This window comes from Dipodomys merriami, unplaced genomic scaffold, assembly GCF_024711535.1.
Source record: "Dipodomys merriami isolate MVZ:Mamm:240054 unplaced genomic scaffold, mDipMer1.0.p SCAF_10, whole genome shotgun sequence".
Taxonomy (NCBI): Eukaryota; Metazoa; Chordata; class Mammalia; order Rodentia; family Heteromyidae; genus Dipodomys; species Dipodomys merriami.
In genome coordinates this window covers 13,640,486-13,664,507 of record NW_027202271.1, presented here as the reverse complement: position 1 = coordinate 13,664,507, position 24,022 = coordinate 13,640,486, and the positions used below count along the sequence as shown (strand labels likewise).

General features: G+C 44.1%; 1 protein-coding gene across 4 annotated transcripts; it reads right to left on the bottom strand.

Annotated features, from left to right (window-relative positions):
• Positions 1 to 237: 237 nt before the first annotated feature.
• Positions 238 to 23,142, bottom strand: Tmbim6 (transmembrane BAX inhibitor motif containing 6). 4 transcript variants are annotated; one of them, XM_070040672.1, is made up of 10 exons: positions 23,057 to 23,142; positions 10,042 to 10,129; positions 9,545 to 9,653; positions 6,894 to 7,014; positions 5,433 to 5,481; positions 5,231 to 5,328; positions 4,961 to 5,040; positions 4,473 to 4,573; positions 3,372 to 3,447; positions 238 to 2,177 (listed from the first exon to the last, which is right to left on the bottom strand). In XM_070040672.1, exons 2-10 carry the CDS (start codon positions 10,095 to 10,097, stop codon positions 2,154 to 2,156), a joined length of 714 nt encoding a protein of 237 aa, XP_069896773.1. In that variant the 5' UTR covers positions 10,098 to 10,129; positions 23,057 to 23,142; the 3' UTR covers positions 238 to 2,153. The 4 variants fall into 4 exon arrangements, with proteins under 4 accessions (XP_069896773.1, XP_069896762.1, XP_069896783.1 ...); XM_070040661.1 differs by having other exon boundaries at positions 10,042 to 10,133; positions 23,057 to 23,133; XM_070040682.1 differs by lacking the exon at positions 23,057 to 23,142 and adding an exon at positions 22,318 to 22,404.
• Positions 23,143 to 24,022: the final 880 nt, after the last annotated feature.

Sequence of the window (24,022 nt, the reverse complement as noted above, 5' to 3'; positions counted from 1 at the left end):
ATTTTCATTACCCAATTCCAAAGCTGACCAGAAGAAGTGAACTACCACAGAATACCCTCAGCAAAGTGGGGGTGGACAGACTGGGGGTCCAGAGAGGAAGGCCCAAGTGGGGCTCTTGTTTCTATCCACTTCTATAGCAGACAGTCCTGTCACACCCAGCCTCCCACCAGCAAGCAGCCCCCAAGCTCTCGAGTCCTGCATCTAATGCCCTTGATGCAACACACACAAACACCAGGAGAGGTTAAGGAATTTTCTTTATTTTTTACAAATTAAGACTATGTAGATATATATTTTTGAATCAAAAACACCTTTGTCTTCACAGTATGAGTTAAGAGAATGCAGCCTGAGCCGAAAAACCAAGAACTAGAAAAGAAACTGGAAATTACAGATAATTGTATTAAAAACCTGTTAGGCATTTTCTTTAAAAGTAATTTTTTTTTAATATTCTTGTCATTCTTGGCACTGTTTCTAAAGAAAAACTCCTTTATCCCAAGCAAAAAAGCACAAGAGGTGGAGTTTGGCTTCAACAGATCTGAGAATCGCCATTTTTATGGAGAGATGCTGATGAGGGCTTTTTACAGGAAGGAAGTCCCTTTTGTAAGTTCTCAAGCAAGAGGCCGGAGGCAGCAGCTAAATCAAAGGGCAGCATCCTCAGTAAAAGCAAGCCATTATGAGTGGCCTTGTCACTCACTCCAGAAGTTTCATGAGATAGCACAGTGACATGGAGCACTGTAAACCAGCACAGCCCAAAATAGTGTCCTACTAATGATGAGCTTTCCATGGCACAACCACCTGGCACTGAAACCATACAGCAGGGCCATGACTGTGCCTGATGCTGCCCTTCTGTGCCACCTGACTCTGGCAGCCCACAAGGAGGACCTAGTGATGGCTATTAGGACTCCCACCCATGTTTGCAACAAGAGCTGCATCTTTGCAGCACTGGCCACCTGGCTTCTGCCTTGAAGACCACCAGAACAAACACTAAAGTGCATCTGTAAAATGACCATTTATCTACTGCCCCAAGTCTCTGGCCTGACAACTCCCTAGTAGTGTCCAGGTGGAGTTAGACAAAAATACACTGAAGGGCTACGATGACTGTCTTCCAAGTCACCAGGGGCCCGCTTACCAATCCTACAAGGAACCCCTGGGGTTGGTGGAGATTTGTCCCCCACTATACCAAGAGTCCTTGCCTAGGCTCATCTGGCAGGATTCATTACAATGAACCGTAGAGGTTCAACTGCTCCCCTTCCCTAGCCTTCCTCTTTGGGGCCTTTAATCATAGCTACCTGATAGAGGTCATGCAGTAATGAAGGTAATAACCAATTTTCAAAGCCAATTTAAAAAACAATACAAATACCAAGGAAAACTTGGGAGAATTCTGGGCTACGTGTACCTTGCCATTCATGCTCAGCCTTTTCCTAAATGCCTCACAAGGATTCATCTTTGTGCTCAAGTCCTCCCACCCCATGGATGGAAAGCTGACGGAGTCCCTGAGGGCCAGGCAGGGGTGGGAAAGGGAACACACCCAAGTCCACATTCCCTTCATGATCACAAGGCAGAGGTGCTTGCCAGACCAGCTCAGACAGCACAGGGGACACAAAGCACCCAATCAGACTTTCTGCTTGCTTTGTAGGGTTGACAGATCAGATATGATGAATCTGAGTTAGTCATGGGACCAGCAACCTTCTTCACAATGGAAAACAAACTGCCCAGTCCCACAAGAACTGTGCACAGAACAAGCAATGCTGAAGACGGATGGGCTGAGGCATCTCTATCAACCAGTCCTGGTCCACTTGCTGAGCCTCAGTGAGATGGCAGACTTCCTGCAGTTTGTTCTTGTGGCTGGCCCCAAGTCCTCATTTTGGTGGCCTGGCTGCCTGGGCAGAGCAAGAGGCTACCGATGGGCTGACAAAAAAGGGAATAAGGAAGAACCCCAGGAATAGGAAGCCAAACTCCAAACTATATTCTGCTAATCAGTTTTTTTGGTCAAAAAAAAAACAAAAACAAAAACCTCAAAATAGAGAAAACCACAAAGTACAAAAGCTTTTCTGATGCTTTTCATTATCATAGAACACGCCACCTGTGATGTGTGCAAAGAGGAAATGAGGGGGAGAGGGAGAGGAGGTCAAACTGGGAGAGGCTGGATTGTCATCTCACTTCTTCTCTTTCTTCTTGTCCTATAAGGGGAAAAAAAAAATCACAATTAATTTTTAGCATCAGACATCCAATCTCAAACTCAAGTGGCGTTTAGTCAAGAGCTAGAAGGGATGTGGGAAAAAATAAGGAATAAGAAATCGGAAATCTCAAAGCATCTGCCCATAGGCCTGCTTCTCAGCCTGCCTTGCCACCTCACCCCTGAGTGGGCTGCCTGATCATACCGGGCAACTCCTGATCACCACAGCCCCGATCCTAGCCAGAGAAGGCTGTGAACTAGTGCTCTATCCTAAATGAGGGAAACTAAGGCCATCAACAAGGTGGAGCCTAGGAGAGCGCTCCACTCTGGAGAGGGAGTATGAATTCTGTATATAAAGAGGATACTGAGATAATCTAGTTTAGTTCCTCCAAAAAATAAAAAAAAATAAAAATAAAACTAAGCCCGGTGCCAGTGGCTCACAACACTGTAGTAATCCTAGCTACTCAGGAGGCTGAGATCTGAAGATCACGGTTTGAAGCCAGCCTGGGCAGGAAAGTCCAAGAGACTCTTATTGCCAATAACCTACTCAAAAACAAAACAAAACAAACAAACAAAAAAAAGAAGTGAAAGTGTGGCTCAAGTGGTAGAACAATAGCTTTGAGTTAAAAAAAAAACCAGCTCAGAGAGAGGGCTTAGGCCCTGAGTTCAAGCCCCAGGACTGGCAACAAAACAAGCAAACAGGGGCTGGGAAGGTAGCTCAGTGGTAGAGAGCTTGCCTTGCATGCCTGAGGCCCTGGGTGGCTCAAGTGGTAGAGCGCTAGCCTTGAGCTGAAGAGCTGAGGGACAGTCCCCAGGCCCAGAGTTCAGGCCCCACGACCAGACCAAAAAACAACAACAACAACAACAACAAACAAACAAGCAAACAAACTAAAACTAGTCTATTTGTGAAATATGTAAGATACATTTTAATTTTCTTTTTCCAAGTCATAGCTACCTTACAAGCACTGAAGCTCTTTTCCTTTTGATACTAATTTTTGAGATTAGTTAAGGAAAAAAAAGGGAGAGAGACAGCTTTTACTTGCTCCTTTTTCTCCATCAGCTGAAGCTTCTGGTTTACCTCTTGCTCACTGGCCTGCATTACACTATAATGAGTATCTGAATAACATGGCAAATCTGAAGCATACACAGATGCTGACCAGAAGCCATCCTTCTACCTGTGGGGTGTAGGCTGACTGACCTTCTCATTCATAGCCAAGATCATCATGAGTTTTCGGAAGAGAGTAACAAAATCTAAGAAGAGGTCAACGCAGTGCCTGAAAGAGAAGAACAAGGTTACCAGTGGCCCTTCCCACTTTCCTTATCTATAAACTCAGTACATAAGTCAGCTTCTTCAACACCACCCCACAACTGAGGAAGTAAAAAAAACTAGGTAAGAATGGGGTGATCTGGGATCCTATTCAACTCAATGGAGCCACATGGCACAAAGAGATTAGGTTTTGGATTGTACAGAGGCCCAAATTTGAATCTTGAACTACCACTGCTATTATTTATGGAGACTTTAAAACTACTTAACAACTATGTCCATCTTTTCTCTGTTAAAGGTTTAAAGAATACAAAAAGTATACCAAGTCAGGTGCCAGTGGTTCATGCCTGTGATCCTAGCTACGAGGAGGCCGAGATCATGGTTCAAAGCCAGCCCTGGCAGGAAAATCCATGAGATTCTAATCTCCAACCAACCAGCAAAAATTTAAGAAGCCAGAAGTGGAGCTCAAGTGTTAGCGTACTAGCCTTGAGCAACAAAGTTCAGAGACAGTGCCTAAGCCTTGAGTTTAAGCCCTAGGACTGGTGTGTGTGTGCATACAAACACACATATATATACAGAGTAAAAGGAGAAAGACTTCTTTCCCTTTCTCCTGCCTGGAGGTGGCTACTATTAAAACTACAAAGGGCCAGGTGCTAGTGGCTCACAACTCCAATACAATAGGTAAGGGAGACCTCAAGGTCCTTGAGTTCAAGTCCCAATACTGGAACACATTCACACACATACACATATAAGGGGATAAGGATATAGTTCCGTGGTACAGTACCTGCCTAGCATATATGAGGTCTGGATTTGATCCCAAGTACCACCAAAATTAAAAATAAAAAGAATGTACATTAATCTAGTTTTTAAAAATCCAGTACCTTTTGGGAACTGAGAGACTCTGCTATTGGGACAAACAGCTCCAAAACCATGCAGCTATATGTACTCCTGAAGCCTGGTTACCTAAGTTCCACTGTGGACTGGAATGGGATGTTTCAATCTTTATTCTCAGTGCAGACCAGTTCCCACACTCACCAGATGTAATCCTTATCTCCATTTTCAGCCTTTTCAATAATGAGTTGAGTATCAAAAAGGACAAAGCCACACATGACGATCAGTCCCATATACAGGTTTGCCTAAAGAAAAATGAGATTAAAATATAGTAATTAAATAGATAAAATACAGTAATTAATTAAAGTAGAGGGAACAAGCAGCCCTAGTTTCTGGCTTTTGGCCATCAAAAATACTAACCTAAGGCACAATTCTGCTGTCATTCTTTTAGGTTACTGGAATAGCTTCCATAGTACATATATCAAGCCCTTGCTGGGTGGCCTTAGATAAATGGTCTCTAAGTAACACTTCTTAGCAATGCCCAACCATTACATACTTTAAGGATTTGGAGGGATGGCCTAAAGGGCACTGCCTATCTTGGAAGAAGCTTAATTAACCTGTTGCTTGAGGGTTAAGTGAGGAAAAAAAAAAAAGCATGAATCAAATGGTTGCAGAAAAAAATTAAATCTTACCTGGAAAAGCCAAATAGATCCAAAGAAAAGGTTCCCCAGGGAAGACAAAACCATCAGGCTCATGGCTGACATCAAAATACCTATTAAGACAGGGCAAAAAGTTATCTCAAGAGAAGCCAACAAATCAGTCCCATTATGGCCACTTTTTAGTTTCCTCCAAAATGAAGGCTTTTTAACAGTCAACCAGGGAGCTGAGGTAGAGGAGTCCTAGTAAGAATTCTGGCTAGAACACAGCCTCACCAAGATACCTGTGTCCAACTCCACACTTACCTCCCAGAAAGAGGTAGCTCCGGCGCCTTGCATAGAGAGCACTCAGGGTGAAGCAGGTGAAGATCATGGCGGTGCCCATGAAGGCAGTAGGAAGGATGCTGTTCAAGAAATATTCCATTAGCTTCAGGACTCCAAGAATGTGCCCATACTTAGAAAGTAAACTCATCAACGATTAAAAGGACATAAAGACTAAAACAGTTACCTGGGATTAATAGCAATGCACAACTCCAGAGCAGGGCCCAGGCCAACTCCTAGAAAACAAGAAAAACCCAGAACACAATTATCCAGTCTCACCAGTCAGTTCTGGAAGAGGACCCTCACATCCAAAAGCTGATCATGAGTAGCATAGGCATTCATGCTCCAAAAATAGGTATGTAAAGCTAAAGTAATTCTCTTTCCTCTCTCTTCCTTATTTTCAAGAGTATATATACTCCAGTTACTTGTAGACATACCCACAAAATTGCTCTTTTAGTTCAAATCACAAGTGATCATGGGGGGTGGGGGAAGTGAAGCAGGCAGGTGAAATATTTTTGAGCTAGAGTAATGCGAGACTATAATGTGGACTGAATCAGGAATTAGAACAACAAGGCAGAACAGGGCCTGGTAGCCAGTAACCTTGCAGTCATGCAGACTGACTTCACTGGGAACAAAGAAAGGTCGGACAGGTTCTGCAGGTAGACACCAGCCAATAGGAGAGCAACTTGTTCCAGCCCAACATTTCTTCTGTCCTGGCTCTTTCCTCTCCTGATAATTCACCTCTTCATGCCTTTGAAAACTAAATCTTAATCTGTAAATCCCTTTCTTTCTAAAAGTTCCTCAATACAGTACAGATTATACCTGTCACTCAGAACAAGTTGTACATCAGTAGGCTTGCTTTGCTATTATTTTTATTATGTGGCTTCAGTCCTGCTTCCTTTAATGATGATTCTAGAAAAGCTGCACTTTGAATTCTTTCCTGAGAGTCAGCGAATTGTCCTGTGTGGCAGATGTCAATGTGTGGCTTTAACTGTTGGCCAGGCTCAGAGCAGATGCCTGTGCAAGCAGATGGACCAGTGTGGGTCCAACTAAGCCAGGCCCTAAGCCTAGTTCTCATATCTATCATTTAGCAAGTCATAAAGCTCATTCATTTGAGCACACAGCAACTATTTTTAGATCCAAAAGTAGGAGTCACAGCTGACAGTCACAAAGAAAAAGCAGTACAATGCAAAAGATATTCAAATACAAGTATGACTAGACCCTGCAGCCCTAGAGGAACCCAGAAGGGAAAAATCACAACAGTAATATACTTCAGGGAAGACTCCACGAAAAAGTCTTCTAAGGAACAGACAGACAACAAAGTATGCAAGTTGGTGGTTAACTAGAAAAAAAATCTCAGGTTTTAGTTTTAAGAAATACTGAAATTGGGAGCTGGGAAGGTGGCTCAGTGGTAGAGTGCTTGCCTTGCATGCCTGAGGCCCTGGGTTCGATTCCTCAGCACCACATAAGCAAAAAGAAAAAAGCCAGAAGTGGCGCTGTGGCTCAAGTGGTAGAGCGCTAGCCTTGAGCTGAGGGACCCAGAGTTCAGGCCCCACGACCAGACCAAAAAAAAAAAAAAAGAAAGAAATACTGAAATTGTAGCACTATCCACCCCTTCACCCCCAATTAGACCAATTCCTTAGCATACCTGTAAGGAAAGCAAATCCAGCAAGAAGTCCCAGTCTCTTCTGCTCAGTTTCATGGCTATGAGGTGTTGCCATCAGCCAAATCATCAACCCCAGGGAGCCCAAGGCAGAGAGCAGGCCAGCCTGTCAGATCCAATCAATAAATAAATATTTCAGGGTTTCACATTGTGGTAGGAGACTTTACGAGGTTCAAGTACTTATCTAAAATTCCTAGTATTTGTAGCCAGGTGGCTCATGCCTGTAATCCTAGCTACTCAGGAGGCTGAGATCTGGGGATCACAGTTCAAAGTCAGCCCAGTCAAGAAAATCCGAGAGACTTATCTCCAATAAACCACTAGAAAACTGGAAGTGGTGCTGTGGCTCAAGTGCTGGAGTGCTAGCCTTGAGCTGAAGAGCTGAGGGACAGCGCCCAGGCCCAGAGTTCAGGCCCCACAACCGGACCCCCCCCCCAAAAAAGATATACACATGAAGTTCCTGTTTTCCTTTAAAGATATAGTTAACATATGGCCGGCATTTATGGCTCATGCCTATAATCCTAGCTACTCCCAGGCTAAGATCTGAGGATTGTGATTTGAAGTCAGTCTGGAAGAGAAAATCCATGAGACTCTCACCTCCAATTAACCATCAAAAACTGGAAGTAATTATATTCAAAATGTACTTAACATCATTATTTTTAATGTATCTTGTAAACAAATGCATTTGGACACCATTTCATTGCTATCACTTCATTGCAATTTTTATTGTAAAGAATTATATTCAAAATGTATTAACGTCATTACTGTTAACATATATTATAAACAAATGCATTTCACATGTAAATAATATGTGGACTGTTATTTACTTACCTATCAAGTTGTAAAATTAAATAGCAATATGTAAAAAAACAAAAAACAAAAAACTGGAAGTAGAGCTATGGCTCAAGTGAAGTGCTAGCTTTGAACACAAAAGCTCAAGACAGTACCCAACCCCTGAGTTCAAGCCCCAGGACAGACAAAATAAAAAAAAAAAGAAAGAAAAAGACATAGCCAATTCAAAGTAATCAGCTAAAATGCTAAAATGGACATTGAATTAGTGAATTTTGAGTCACTGCTCCTGAAGGAAATACAGAGTTCGTTTCCTACAAGCTTCTGGTCACATTTTCATGAAACAATACAATAATCTTATTTCATGTGGTTCTGTTTAAGGATACCTTAATGTGTCATACATTGTTGACTTATTAAATTCACAGCCAACAGCACTATAGCTGATATCTGAACAAGCATTATCTATTTTCTCCCTAAGATACTGCAATTAGTAATGTAATGGGCAGCACTTCCTCCCATGATCTTTGAATTTCAAACTGCAAAATCAGTAACAAAAACACACAAAAAAGGCTGAGGAGCCAGGCACTGGTGGTTCACACCTATAATCCTAGCTATTCAGGAGGCTGAGGTCTGAGGATCTCAGTTCAAAGCCAGCCCAGGCAGAAAAGTCCATGAGACTCTTATTCAATGAACCATCAGAAAACCAGAAGTAGCATTGTGGCTCAAAGACATTTGAGTGAAATATGAAGGCAGAGTGTCATCATTCCTGACCTACAATAAGAAGCTAGCACCACATATTTTGAACAAAGTTTTCACCACGCTGTTCCTATCTGCAAAAAGTAACAGGATTAGGGCTGGGAAAGTGGCTCAGTGGTAGAGTGCTTGCCTTGCATGCATGAGGCCCTGGGTTTGATTCCTCAGCACCACATAAGCAGAAAAAGCCAGAAGTGACCCTGTGGCTCAGCCTTGAGCTGAAGGACAGTGCCCAGGCCCAGAGCTCAGGCCCCACAACAGATTTAAAAAAAAAAAAAAAAAAGGTAGTAGGATTTTGCAGTTGCAAATGTTAGCAAGCAGGTGAACTCCTAAATACAAAATCTGGGAATAATGAGAACTGATTGCATTTTTACTATATGACTTTAAAAAAAAGTAGACCAAAACAACACAACTAGAAACAAGAGGGAAAACCTTGCCTTTAACTCAAGGATCAAAGTCCTGTTTTGAATATGTAATTTTCATACAACCCTTAGCAGGAGAAACCTGAAGGACAGTTTTTGCAAATGCCAGGCACAAATACAGAGTTCATATTTATGATTTAGTGAGAGCCTCAAAGTTTTTGGTTAGTTGTCAAACTCTGCCTTCTACTGATGGCCAGCACTAATAAGTCTACCTCAGGACAAAACAATGAGTCCCTGAAGGTTTCTCTCAACTATTCAGTAGATCAGAGAGTAAAATAGGTCAAATTTGTAAAGGTCTCAATCTTGCCTCTCCCAATAATTAACAGTACAATTGATGTTTTGTCTCCCAATTCTCACAGTCATTTAGGTAACAAAGAACAAGAAAAAGGTCGGTGACCAATGCAGAGAAAGCCCCACACATGGCGTTTCTCCTAGGCTCTGTGTATCTTCCAAGTCAGCAGCACACCATCCAAAGCCAAGGTTAACATACTGTTTTCAGTATGCAGAGGGGCAGTTGCCAGAACACTTAACCAGCTCTACATATCTTGATTTAATGGTGGGCAGAGTTCAGATCTCAAATTACTGATAAGGATTAAGGAGGGGCTCAGGAATGGACCATCCTGTTGAGCTGGTTTTCCTTCTATGCAGTTTAGTATTACAGCAACCAGTTCTTACCTGGATGAAATGAGTGACCACATGAACATAGGCCCCCGCAGCCGCCACAAACATACAGAGGGCAAAACTGGCATAGACCTTCTTCAGGTGCTGCTGTGTTGAGGGAGTTCTAAGAAAGAACATAACAGCTATCAGTCTGGATCAATCTCATCTCCTCAGGGCCTCTTCTCAGGGGGATGTGTGATAGTTGTAAGTAGTTGGGAGATATGTTGGGGAAAGCATTATTATAGTAAGAATCTTTAAAAATAGGTTAACAGACTCTAATGCTTAGAAGACCCAAGAGCCCAATGTCTTGTACTCACATTATACACACACTAGGATTAAAGACTTTCCAGTGATCGTACAGCACCTCTCAGAAACTAAGCATTTTTTATCAGGTTTATCTGGAGTCTAGCCAATTTGTTAACTTATACATACAGAAGTTAATGAAGTGGGGGAAGGGAGGGAGAAGCCAAGAGAAGAAATGAAGGAACCAGAGTCAAGGTTAGTACACTTACATGTGGGAGAATTTTAAGAGTGCATCAAAGTTGATCTTCCGATCAAATACGTTCATGGTTCCAGAGTCAGTGTGACACAGTCTCCTCTCTATCTGATCAAGGGTAAAGAAAAGGTTAAAGACACCAAGACACATAAAAAGCACAAATAACTTTTTTTTTGTCAGTCGTGTGGCTTGAACTCCGGGTCTGGACGCTGTCCCTCAGCTCTTCAGCTGAAGGCTAGAGTCCCACCACTTGAGCCACAGCGCCACTTCTGGTTTTCCGGTGGTTTATTTCAGGAAAGTCTCACAGACTTTTCTGCCCAGGAGGGCTTTGAACTGAGGTCTTCAGATCTCAGCCTCCTGAGTAGCTAGGATTACAGGTGTGAGCTACCTGCACCCAGCTACAGATAACATTCTTATATACAATACTGACATTGTTCATTAGAATAATGAAGCTATCAACAAGACACCGGTGGCTCACATCTGTAATCCTAGCTACTCCAGAGGCAGAGACCTGAGGATCACAGTTCAAAGCTAGCCCTGGCAGAGAAGTCCGTGAGACTTTTATCTCCAGGAAACTGAGGTGGAGCTGTGGCTCAAGTGGTAAAGCACTCGCTTTGAGCTGAAGAGCTCAGGGTCAGTGCCTAGGCCCAGAATTCAAGCCTCAAGACTGACCAAAAAAAAAAAGTTACCACCAGGTGCTGGTGGCTCACTTCTATAATCCTATTCAGAAGGCTTGAGATCTGAAGATCAAGGTTCAAAGCCAGCCTGGGCAGAAAAATTCATAAGCCTCTTATCTCCATTAAACTACTCAGAAAGGGCTGGGAAGGTGGCTCAGTGGTAGAGCGCTTGCCTTGCATGCATGAGGCCCTGGGTTCGATTCCCCAACACCACATAAGCAAAAAAAGGAAAAAAGCCGGAAGTGGCACTGTGGCTCAAATGGTAGAGCGCTAGCCTTGAGCTGAAGAGCCGAGGGACAGCGCCCAGGCCCAGAGTTCAGGCCCCACAACCGGACCCAAAAGAAAAAAAAAAAAAAAAAACTACTCAGAAAAAGCAGAAAGTGGTAGAGTATTAGCCCTAAGTTCAGATACAGCAACCAAGGCTCTGAGTTCAAGCTCCAGGACTCGCGTGCACGTGCGCGTGCATGCACACACACACACACACACACACACACACACACACACACACACAAAATCTCCCTACAATCTATTTCACTACCCCTCTCCAAATATTTTTTTTGGGGGGGGAGGGGGGTCCGGTCGTGGGGCCTGAACTCTGGGCCTGGGTGCTGTCCCTCAGCTCTTCAGCTCAAGGCTAGCGCTCTACCACTTGAGCCACAGCGTCACTTCCGGCTTTTTTTCTGCTTATGTGATGCTGAGGAATCGAACCCAGGGCCTCATGCATGCAAGGCAAGCGCTCTACCACTGAACCACCTTCCCAGCCCAATATTTTCATTTTTATGTATGTACTTTTGGAATGCTTGCAATAACTGTTAATTATTTTAAAAAGAACTAAAAAATAAACCAATCTTCTCTCCCAAACAATTGTTACTAGCATTTGATGTCTATTGTTTGTAGGAGAAATTCTCAATTAGCAGCTAGTTAAAGGGATCCACTAGCATATAAAACCAATTTTAGGGCTGGGAAGGTGGCTCAGTGGTAAAATGCTTGCCTAGCATACATGAGGCCCATGGTTCCATTCCTCAGCATCGCATAAGCAGAAAAAGCCGGAAGTGGTGCTGTGGCTCAAGTGGTAGAACACTAGTCTTGAGCTGAAGAGCTCAGGGACAGCACCCAGGCCCAGAGTTCAAGTCCCATGACAGACAAAAAAAAAAAAAAAAATATATATATATATATATATATATATACACATAAGTTTCCCACTTAATACATATTTAAATTGAACTAAAGTTCACAATTTTAAAGCTTTTTTATTATATCTATGAAAACTCATTTATGCAAAGACTTCGCTGTATGTTTACCATCCTTTTAACATTCCCAATGTTATTATTTTACCATACTTGCTTTAATTCCTTCCTGTCACCTCTGTTATCTCTCTTGCCACACACACACACACACACACACACACACACACACACACACACACACACACACACACACACACACACACACACACACACACACACACACACACACACACACACACACACACACACACACACACACACACACACACACACCAACCTTAATCTGTAAAGACTTATCAAGAAACTAGCCAAAACACCAGTGGCTCATGTCTGTAATCACAGCTACTCAAGTGTCTGAAATGTGAGGATTGTTGCAGTTTGAAGCCAGCCCAGGCAGGAAAGTCTGTGAGACTTATCTCCAACTAACCACCGAATATCTGAAAGTGGAGCTGTGGCTCCACTTGAGAGCCAGCCTGGCCCAGAGTTCGAGCAAACACAAAAAACAAAAAATGTAATGTCGTTTTCTTTTTTTCTTTCTCTTTGCAGTGACTTTAGGCACTTTGTGCTTGCTCATTTAGTACCCTACCACTCAAGCCATACTTCCAGCCCTGTGTTTTGCTGGTTATTTTAGAGATGGAGTCTAGCAAACTTTTCTGTCCTGGCTGGCTCTCAACTGCAACCCTCCAGGTTTCAACCTTATAGGCATGAGCCACCAGCACTTGACTACAAAGCTATTTGGAGTCCTACAACCTTCTTCAGATTTCCCCCCAACAATTCTAGTATGCCCGAAAGGACATTTTAAAGCCGATCTATATTAAGGTTAAATCACATCAACACCAGAAAGTCACCTTTAGTCTTGCTCCCACTCCTATCATGCATGCAGTCCTACACACATTCAATCCACAGAACTAAAGATCTGATCGAGAGCTTCCTTCTCTCCTAAATATAGATCCTCCAAATTCTTATTCAATAGATGATGCCTATCTCTTTCAAATCTACCAAAAAGGAGAGATGGTGGAGGGGTAGGATGGGCTTCAAACACAGACACAGAAGACAGTCCAACTACTCATGCCCATTTGAATCAGTAGACACCCCCAATGCTCAGCACAATTAAACTAGACAATGGGTATTACTGTCCTGAAGTCAACCTCCTGAAGAACCCTGTGCAGATGGAATGATGCCACTCTTTAAGTTATAAGCATCACTGCCATTAGTTTCTTGAGGCTCTCCTCCCGCAAAAACAGTCATAATAGCTGGCTGGCTTTCTCAAGAGTCCCTTCCTTTCCCTCACCCAATAACCACACTCACCTCACTTCCTTTAGTTATGTTTAAGGCTGGATACAGTGAGGAGCTGCAGACCCTAGTGAAGTTGCTGCCCTGTCCTGTGAGTCACAGGGCTCTGGGTCCTCTTGATCTAGATGGTGCAATTATTGCAGGCTGTTGCAAGGTTTAGCACAGCCTTCCAGAACCATGATAAATGATCCTCTAGGGAGCACACTTACAGGATGGCAGAATCCAGCACCTGGAAAGTGTCTTTGTTTAAGGCTTCCATTAACAACCTTAATGACATCCCTAGACAGAACTTACAACAATACTGAAGCAACCTGCAGAGCCAAGTTTCTCAGTGTTCACAAAAGCAATGCTAAAGTACCTCTTGCTTCCAATTTCAAGCATCAAAAGGGGGGGGGGGCTTCCAATGCCCAGGGGATTGTTAGTCAGAAAGGGGCAATACACATGTAACCAAACCATTCTGACAGGACAAAGGCAGAAACTCCTCTTTCCCAGTGGTTTACTGACTGCCTCTTTCTGGGGCCTGCTCTCTTGATGAAAAAAATGAAAACTATCAAAGGCTGTGTGAGTGAAGGGACATCGAAGTAATTACACCTTGATTTAGTAGTAGCTTAAGATCTGAAAGACTTTAAAACAACTTCCTTTTTGTTTTGGAGATGGGGTCCTACTTTTGCTATGTAGGCCAAGCTAGCCTTAAACTCATGATCCTTCTGCATCAGCCTCCTAAGTGTGTGATTTTAAGGCATATGCTACCATGTCAGACTAAAGCTTTTCCATTTTTTTTTGCTATGTTTACCTATTCCAAAGTTTAAATAAATGGTGAACTAACTTTAAATGAACTACCAGATTTTAGAGATGCAAAAGTAGATGACAATTTTAATAGCAGTATAGAAAAATACAATAAATCATTCATTTAATGTTCAAGATACATTATTCAATTTATTTCAGAAATGTTAAAATTGGAAGGGAATGTAGACAAGTCTTAGAATCAGGAAACAATAGCTTGCTGTTCCAAAGAGACAAGAACTATCATACATATAAGTACTAAAATAAGTGTTCCTCGAGTTTTGCCAAATAGAATACATTTATCTGGTTTCTACCTTAGCCCCAGCTTGTTGTGCACAGAAGCTGAACAAAAAACATAACCACACCTCTAATTTTCAAAGACCAATATGCAAAACTCAGTAGGAACAAGATTAAATTGCATTTAGAACTCAAAAATAAAAACTTCCATACACCAAGAGCTTTTTAGTCCCAGGAACAGCTGGCTCTTAACATGGCTTGAAGTAATCAAAATGATTAACCAAGTAACTCAGCTTACATAACAGAAAACCCTACGATTAAATAACAAACTTTACTTTAAAAAAAAAAAATGCAGGCTGGGAAGGTGGCACAGTGGTAGAGCGCTTGCCTTACATGCCTGAGGCCCTGGGTTCGATTCCTCAGCACCACATAAGCAAAAAGAAAAAAGCCAGAAGTGGCACTGTGGCTCAAGTGGTAGAGTGCTAGCCTTGAGCTGAAGAGCTGAGGGACAGTGCCCAGGCCCAGAGTTCAGGCCCCACTACCGGACCCAAAAAATAAATAAATAAAGAATGCTGGGCACCAGTGTCTCATGCCTATAATCCTAGCTGAAGTATGAGGATCATGGTTCAAAGCCAGCCCAGGCAGGAAGGCCCAGAAAAGAAAATCCGTGAGACTTTATCTCAAATTAACCACCAGAAAATCAGAAACCGTGCTGTGGCTAGCCTTGAGCAGAAAAAGCCCAGGGAAGGCACCCAGGCCCAGAGGTCAAGCCCCACAATTGACAAAAAAATATTAAAAAAAAGTTGAGACTTTAAAACAAAAACAAGGGCTGGGAAGTACCTCAGTGGTAGAGCGCTTGCCTTGCATGCATGAGGCCCTGGGTTCCGTACTCCTCAGCACCACATAAGCAAAAAAGCCAGAAGTGGTGCTGTGGCTCAAGTGGTAGAGCGCTAGCCTTGAGCTGAAGAGCTGAGGGACAGCGCCCAAGCCCAGAGTTCAGGCCCCACGACGGGCAAAAAAACAACAATAATAAATTCTAGAATTTAATTTCAACAAATCTAGTAAATTCAGTGCAAATAAAATATTGTGTTATTCAAATCTATGTAAAACACTGTCACATATGTAGTAGTCATTCTGAACAAATTCTGGCCTTTGAAAGATAGCCTGCTGAATATTAGAGCCAGGACAGAAGCTGCCAGAGTAAACAATTTAAAATCAAACCCACAAGTCAAAGAAATACTGCTCATATTAAAATATTAGATTGAGACTGGGCACTGATGGCGCATGTCTATAAACCTAGCTAGCCATGCAGGAGGCTGAGATCTCAGGATCCCAGTTCATAGGCAAAGGCATGGCTCAAGTGGTAGAGCACTATCTGGGAGTGAAAAAGCCAAGTGAGAGCTTGATGCCCTGAGCTAGGCCCCAGCACAGGAACAAAAAAAATAATAGTTTCAGATTAAGGGAGAAAAAATTGTTAGATTGTGAATTGCTTATATTAACCCTCTTGTAGTAATTTACATCCTGAACCCTGTCCTCACACATCAGAGAGGACCAAACTGATACTTAAGAAAAAAATCTTACCAGGCGCCGGTGGCTCACACCTGGTAATCCTAGCTATTCAGGAGGCTGTGATCTGAGGATAGCAGTTCAAAGCCAGTCGGGCAGGAAAGTCTGTGAGACCCTTATCTCCAATAAACCACCAGAAAACCGGAAGTGGTGCTATGGCTCAACCGATAGAATCCTAGCCTTGAGGTGAAGAACTGAGGGACAGCACTTAGACCCAGAGTTCAAGCCCCATGACCGGCACCCCCAAAAAATCTCAGCAGGGTGCCCAGTGGCTCACACCAATCAATCACCAAAAAGCCAGAAGCAGAGCTGTGGCTAAAGTGGTACAGCACTAGCCTTGAGCTTGAGCACAGTAGCTCAGGGACTGTGCCTAGCCCCAGGACCAACACAAAATAAAAATAAAATTCCATATGGTTGAGGCTGGGAAGTTGGCTCAGTGGTAGAGTGCTTGCCTTGCATGCATGAGGCCCTGGGTTCGATTCCTCAGCACCACATAAGCAGAGAAAGCCAGAAGTGGGCTGAGGCTCAAGTGGTAGAGCGCTAGTCTACAGCTGAAGAGCTGAGGGACAGCACCCAGGCCCAGAATTCAGGCCCCACGACCGACCAAAAAAAAAAAAAAATTCCACATAGTTTAAAAACAAAAAAAGATTGTGATTTTTCAGTTTTTTTCTACTGAATAGTTTCAGCCACTGTTAATGTGTCAAGAGTATGGCTTAGGGGCTAAGAAAGTTGGCTCAGTGGCAGAGTGCTTGCCTTGCAAGCATGAGGCCCTGTGTTTGATTCCTCAGCACCATGTAAGCAGAAAAAAGCCAAAAGTGGCACTGTGGCTCAAGTGGTAGAGTGCTAGCCTTGAGCTGAAGAGCTGAGGGACCAGCACCCAGGCCCAGAGTTCAGACCCCACGACAGACAAAAGAAAAAAAAAAGTATGGCTTAGTACTCACAAGACATGTCCCTCAGCATTTCAGCTCAAGGCTAGCGCTCTACCACTTGAACCACAATGCCACTTCTGGTTTTCTGTGGTTTACTGAAGAGTCTCACGGACTTTTCTGCCTGGCCTGGCTTTGAACCACGATCCTCAGATCACAGCCTCTTGAGTAGCTAGGGTTATAGGCATGAGCTACCGGTGCTTGGCTAAGATAAGAAAATTTTAAAACCTTGATAATTTTTTTGGGGGTGGAGTCAGTTGTGTGGCTTGAATTCAGGGCCTGGGTACTGTCCCTGAGCCTCTCTCTGCTCAAGGCTAGAGCACTACCACTTAAGCCACAGTGCCACTTCAGGTTTTTGAGTGCTTAATTGGAGATAAGAGTCTCATTGGAGACTTTTCTGCCCAGACTGGGTTCAAACCATGATCCTCAGATCTCAGCCTCTTGAATAGCTTAGGATTACAGGCCTGAGCCACCGGTGCCCAGCATCTTGATAACTTATTGGCTAAAACTTTCATTTCAATGGCACACCTCTCCTCTGACATTTACACTGTACTTCTTATCCCACAGGTATACAAGGTGTTTGAGATAAGATATAGCGTTTGAAGTTCAATGGTCACTAGCTCACTGTTTTCTTGCCATCCAGGAGGTAGGTCAGCTCAGCTTCAGGACAATCCAAGGAATTCTGTTTCAACTAGGGCTGGGGTTTAATAGTCCTAGATCAAGACAAGGTGTTCCAGCCTCTTCCTTAACTTGGACCAAAATCTTTGGGTTAGCTAACATTGCATCCATCTCTAGAGGATGAAACGTCCACTACTTTGAAAATCATTTTATTTTTTTGCACTGAACTGATAGTACTGCACCTCCCTCTCTATAACCACAACTGTTTGACAGAACTGAATCCTAAGAAGGTTCCAATGTCCTAAATACATAATCTGCTTCTACTATAAACCACTAATCCCTCCCAGTATCACCATATTTAGACCACTGAAAGCAAGCAAAAATTAGGACCACAGAACAATCACTTCACATTCACCCTTGGAGCTATTTTTTCAAGTGTTCTGAATTCTAGTTAATTGTGTAGGAACATCTGAGGACCCCAGTTCAAAGCCAGCGAAGCTTTCAAACTCAGAAAACCAGAAGTGGAGCTGTGGCTCAAAGACAGAGTGATATCTGGAGCAGAAAAGCTCAGGGACAGTGCTCAGGCCCTGAGTTCAAGCTCCACAACACACACACACACACACACACCCATGGAGCAAAGTGCTCAGGCCCTGAGTTCAAGCTCCACAACACACACACACACACACACACCCATGGAGCAAATCTAGACTCCATTTATCAAAACAAGAGTCCTGACTCCTGAAGTCAATATTGTGTGTGCATGCGCATGTGCGTGCCAGTCCTGGAGTTTGAATTCAGAGTCTGTGTGCTGGGTGTTTCGTGTTCAAAGTACTGCTCTACTACTTTTGAGTAATAGCTCCACTTCTAGCTTTTTGATAATGAATTAGAGGTTAAGAGTCTCACAGACTTTCCTGCCTCAGCTGGCTTTAAATGGTGATCTTCAGATCTCAGCCTCCTGAGCAGTTAGGATTATGGGCATGCGCTGCTGCCCACTGCTTGGCTAAATCAACATTCTTTACCTGGCTTGGCATGAAATCCACCTTGATGCCCCTAAAAGCCAATCTAATCTCTAGAATCTCAGTCTCTTTGTACTTGAATGCTGTTTTTAGGAAATGTATGTAAGATTAAAAAAAGGGGGAGAGTGTCTCCATGAAATTTGGTTAGAAACCCTGGAGGTTCAAGACTATGGCAGAAGCAATAGAATATGGTCATGCAATTTGTGTTATCTTTCTTGAACTCGTGTGTGTGTGTGTGTGTGTGTGTGTGTGTGTGTGTGTGTGTGTGTGTGTGTGTGTGTGTGTGTGTGTGTGTGTGTGTGTGTGTGTGTGTGTGTGTGTGTGTGTGTGTGTGTGTGTGTGTGTGTGTGTGTGTGTGTGTGTGTGTGTGTGTGTGTGTGTGTTGGCCTGGGGCTTGAACTCAGGGCCTGGGCACTATCCATGAGCTTTCTTGCCCAAGATTAGCACTCTACCATTTGAGCCACATCTGCACTCTGGCTTTTTGGTAGTTAACTGGCAGTCTCCTGCCTGAGCTGGCTTCAAATCTTGATCCCCAGACGTCAGCTTGAGTAGTTAGGATTATAAGTGTGAGCCACTGGCACCTGGCTGAACTAAATTCTGTACAGGCCAAAGATAAAACTAAATAAAGATCACTTAGTAGAAAGGTCCCTTTGCCAGTCCCCTTGCCAAGTGATTTGCAACAAATTCCATAGCCACATCAAAGTAGTGAAGGAAAATCTAGATGATAGCATATTAGAATATTCAGTGGTTTCCCCAGAGGAGGGTAATACCCTTGGGTAGTTTATGAAATAAAATGAAACTCTTAAGGCCAACAATATCTTCTATAACTTCATTTATATAAAATTTTATAACTCTCAAAGTGATTTTATATCTTTTTATCTGCAAGAGGTGACACAAAGAATGATTATGTACGCACACATATAATATAGCTGGACACCATTGGCTCATGCCTGTAATCCTATCTACTTAAGAGGCTGAGATCTGAGGATCATGGTTTGCCAAACAGATAAAACTAAGAGACTCTTACCTTCAATTAACCAGCAAAACGCTGGAAATATAGCTGTGCTTCAGTCAGCAGAGCAACAGAAAAGGCCAAAAGCAGAAAAGGCCAAGTAAGTATGTGAGGCTCTGAGTTCAAGCACCAACACACACACAATAAACAAATAGACAGTGTAAGAGTAACAAGAAAACTGGATTTAGAGTTACCAATCCTGCATTCTAGCTTTTAACCTAAGGAAAAACTATTATGCTCCATCATCAGCTTCTTTACCTGGTAAAGATGATGATAAATTCAGGTTGTACTCAGTTTAAGAAAAAATGTAGGGCTGGGAAGGTGGCTCAGTGGTAAAGCACTTGCCTTGCATGCCTGAGGCCCTGGGTTCAATTCCTCAGCACCACATAAGCAAAAAGAAAAAAGTTGGAAGTGGCGCTGTGGCTCAAGTGGTAGAGCACTAGCCTTGAGCTGTAGAGCTGAGGGACAGCGCCCAGGTCCAGAGTTCAGGACCCACGACCGGACCCAAAAAAAAAAAAAAAGAAAAAGAAAAAATGTAGCCGGGCGCCGATGGCTCATGCTTGTAATCCTAGCTATTCAAGAGGCTGAGATATGAGGATCGCAATTCAAAGCCAGCCAGGGCAGGAAAGTCTGTGAAACTCTTATCTGCAATAAACCACCAGAAAGCTGTAAGTGGCACTGTAGCTCAAGTGGTAGAGCACTCACCTTGAGCTGAAGGACAGCACTCAGGCCAAGAGTTCTAGCCCCACGGCCAACAAAAAGAAGAAAAAAGAAAAAAATGTAGCCGGGCGCCAGTGACTCATGCCTGTAATCCTAGCTACTCAGGAGGCTAAGATTTGAGGATTGCGGTTCAAAGCCAGCACGGGCAGGAAAGTCAGGAAAGTCCGTGAGACTCTGATATCCAATAAACCACTCAGAAGCCAGAAGTGGCGCTGTGGCTCAAGCAGTAGAGCACTCGCCTTGAGCTGAAGAGCACAGGGACGGCGCCCAAGCCCAGAGTTCAAGCCCCACAACCAACCAAAAAATAAAAAAGAAAAAAATGTATTATATTCCATTTTAAAGTGCTAAACAAAGCAGACCTAAGTACTAATTTGACCAGCTTTAGAAAGTTAAATAGCACACATTCAAGGTCTTTAATTTGGCAATACTGGACTGGGGTTTGAACTCAGGGCCTTCTGTTTGCTAGGTAAATGCTTTGCCACTTGAACCTTGTCATAAGACCCAGAAAAACAATGGGGTTCTTTCATTACATCCTACAGTAGAGAAATAAGCTGCTTTCATTAAGGCAATCACTGCTATAAGTCAAGAGAAATCTTAAATAAAATCCCTATGTTGATTCCTCTACAAAACAGCCCCTCTGGCTAGGTGCTGGTGGCTCACGCCTGTAATCCTAGCTACTCAGGAGGCTGAGATCTGAGGATTGTGGTTCAAAGCCAGCTCAGGCAGGAAAGTCTGTGAAACCACCAGAAAACCGGAAATGGCGCTATAGCTCAAGTGGTAGAGCACTAGCCTTGAGCTGAAGAGCTGAGGGGCAGCACTCAGGCTCAGAGTTCAAGCCCCACAACCGACAAAATTTTAAAAAAAGGGGCACCTCTAGAAAAGAGCATGCACCATTTTCCATAATGAGGGTAAAAGTTGGACATATTAAGTATCTGGATGAATTTTACCTTTCTATTGTTCAGGAGAATAAAACTATTCAGATCATTAAGTGCCTGATGCAGGAGGCTAAGATCCAATTAACCACCAAAAAGCCAGAAGAGGACATGTGGCTCAAGTGGTGGAGCACCAGCCTTGAGTTAAAAGGCTTAGGAGCCAAGGCCCAGTACTGGCATAAAAACAAACAAAAAAAAAAATTCAGGGGGCTGGGAAGATGACTTAGTGGTAGAATGCTTGCCTTGCATGCATGGAGGCCCTGGGTTCAATTCCTCAGCACCACATAAGCAGAAAAAAAAGCCGGAAGTGGCGCTGTGGCTCAAGTGGTTGAATGCTAGCCTTGAGCTGAAGAGCTGAGGGACAGCACCCAGGCCCAGAGTTCAGGCCCACAACCAGAACCCCTCCCCCCCAAAAAAAAAATTCAGATCAACAGTGGAGAAGGGAGAGGAAGGAGACAGTATGTTTCTAAAAGATGAATATTGAAAGGAAACTCTGAATCCAAATTAAAGATTACATTTCTCAAGGATTCAACCATGCTATTTCTACTGGAAGAAAATAGATAATCTAAATTTTAGGCAAAGAAAGTAAACCTAATAATTGCAGAAATGTGGTTATACAACTTGGGTAATCTTTCTTGAATTCTTAAAACCAGCCATACAGCCCAAAGATAAACTATAAATAAATATCAATAAGTAACTAGAAAAGATTCTTTGCCCTTAACCTTTAACCTTCGAGTCCTTGTCAGTGTTTTGGGCATAGTCAGCCCTTCTACTAGGTTACACATTCACAAGTGAACTATTACTACGGGTGAGTCTCAAGTTCAAGGTGGTTTTTGTTGTTCACTCAATGCAAGCCTGATTGGATGAATGTGCAATGCAACCTGAGCTGGCACGAGCTAGCAATTTTTTTGTTAAAAGCACCAAAGCCTATTTATCACAGTTCCAGCAAGTTAAAAAGGGGGGGGGGGAGAGAAGAGGAGGAAGAGGAAAGGAGAGGAAGGGAAGGAGAAAGGGGGAAGGAAGGAAGGAAGGAAGGAAGGGAGGAGGGGAGGGAGGGGAGGGGGGAAGGGAAGGGAAGGGAAGGGAAGGGAAGGGAAGGGAAGGGAAGGGAAGGGAAGGGAAGGGAAGGGAAGGGAAGGGAAGGGAAGGGAAGGGAAGGGAAGGGAAGGGAAGGGAAGGGAAGGCGCAACCGCCCAACGACGCCCTTTCAGAGCTGTCTGAGGACGCCCACAAGGTTCTGGACCAAGCAATCAAGGCCACCTCACCTGTCCCAAGGTAACCAATCAGACCAGAGCGGGCTGCCCTGTGGGCTGGGAAGCCAGGCCAAGCCCCAGTCTCTTCTCACCTTCTGCCTCTGCCGTTGGCGTCCAAGTAACTAAAGAATCTCGCGTGTCACAGAGGAGTGTGACATCACTCGGCCCGCCGTGACAGGGCAGTCTGCGGGACCAGGCCCTAGCTCAAGTCCAGACCCCCAACCCCTCAGCGAAGTGCTGGCGCAAAGAAACCCTAGCAGGGCAGGGACCAGCTAGGTGTGGCCTGATATCCCCCTGGCTTCCGCTTTCCTTCACCTCGGAAGGGGCGGGGGACGTGCCCAGAATTCAAGTGGTCGAGACTGAGCCAACTGGGCCTAGTGGCTGCACTTCGCGGAGCATGGGGGGACGGGGGGAGGCGGAGGAGAGCAAAAGGGAAAGAAGCAAGCAAGAGAGAGGACTTCGCTAGCTCTCCGGGGCAGAATTCGGGTAACGACGTCCCCCCCAAAACCCCGCATACTACTCCCGCCCCCCCCCCCCCCGCCTCGGACTCTGCTTCTGCCTGGTAGAGTGCGCATGCGCAACACTAGTTCCCCAGCTTCCCTCCCCGCCCTGCTTTCTCCAGTCTCAACGACGAGTGCGGCCGGGTTCCCTCCAAGGGTTAAAGAACCGACAACGGAAGCTACCCCACTCTTATTCTTGCTCCCTGTTCACCTCTCAGTCTTGGTTTGCTTATTTCTAGCTCCAAACGTACCTTCTTCACACTCCTCAGGAGCCTACCCAGCTCTCCCACCACCGGATGTGCTCTGACTATCCCGGGGTTGGCTCTAGATCTTTGCCCAGTGCCCCATCCCACGCCTACTAAAGACCAGTTTTCATTGGTCGTTGGGTTGCACGCTCATAAACAGCACCAGCTTACTTCAGAGTCATTAGCTAATGACCTTGTCGATCAAGATTCTGTCCACCAACCGGCGTCGTAGGAATAAGTTTCCGCCTTCTCTCGCCCCCCCCCCCACACACAGTAAGAAATGATAGCTATCCTTAGCGTCCTCTAGTGGAGGAAGCGAAGAGAAGCAGGCCTCCGCCCAAGAGACACCGGGCAAGTCGCGGAGATCCTCACCAAACCCAACAGGATAGCGCTGCAAAGCCGGGGAATTCTGGCATTAGGCTTCTCATGGAAATATTAAACGGGACGAATAATAATGAGAACACATAAGAAACCTCCCTCCGAAGATCCTTGAATTTCGTGGAGCTTAAGCTTCGGAGTGCCTTCAGCTATTTTTACAAGAATGCAAAGAGAAAGTACAAGTCCTAGCTCTTGTGGAGGACACTCTAAGGCCAAATGCTGATCCAGGGGCCACAGGCTGGACGAAAAGCACTCTGCAGAGACCACCTCTTCATCCACCTGGTTGAGGGATGTCTTTTTGTGTGTGTATGTGGGACTGGAGCTTGAACTCAGGGTCTGGGCACAGTCGATAAGCTGCTTTTGCTCAAGGCTAGCGCTCTACCGCTTGAGCCACAAGCGGTAGAGCGGTAGCCTTGAGCTGAAGAGCACAGAGACAGCGCCCGAGCCCAGAGATCAAGCCCCACGACTGACAAAAATAAATAATATAATTTTATTTTTACTATTAATGTGTTGTACAAAGAGGCTACCATTTCATAAGTCAGGTAATGAGTACATTTCTTTTTTTTTTTTTTGGACAATGTCACCCCTTCCTTT

Bases quoted from the DNA above. Each gene is read 5' to 3' on its own strand.
- Tmbim6 (XM_070040672.1), bottom strand. From the start codon at position 10,097: ATGAACGTATTTGATCGGAAGATCAACTTTGATGCACTCTTAAAATTC. The intron at 5,041-5,230 runs GTAAGTGTGGAG...CTGTCTTAATAG, and splicing joins GAGCTACCTCTTTCTGGGAG to GTATTTTGATGTCAGCCATG. The intron at 4,574-4,960 runs GTAAGATTTAAT...ATTTTTCTTTAG, and splicing joins GATCTATTTGGCTTTTCCAG to GCAAACCTGTATATGGGACT.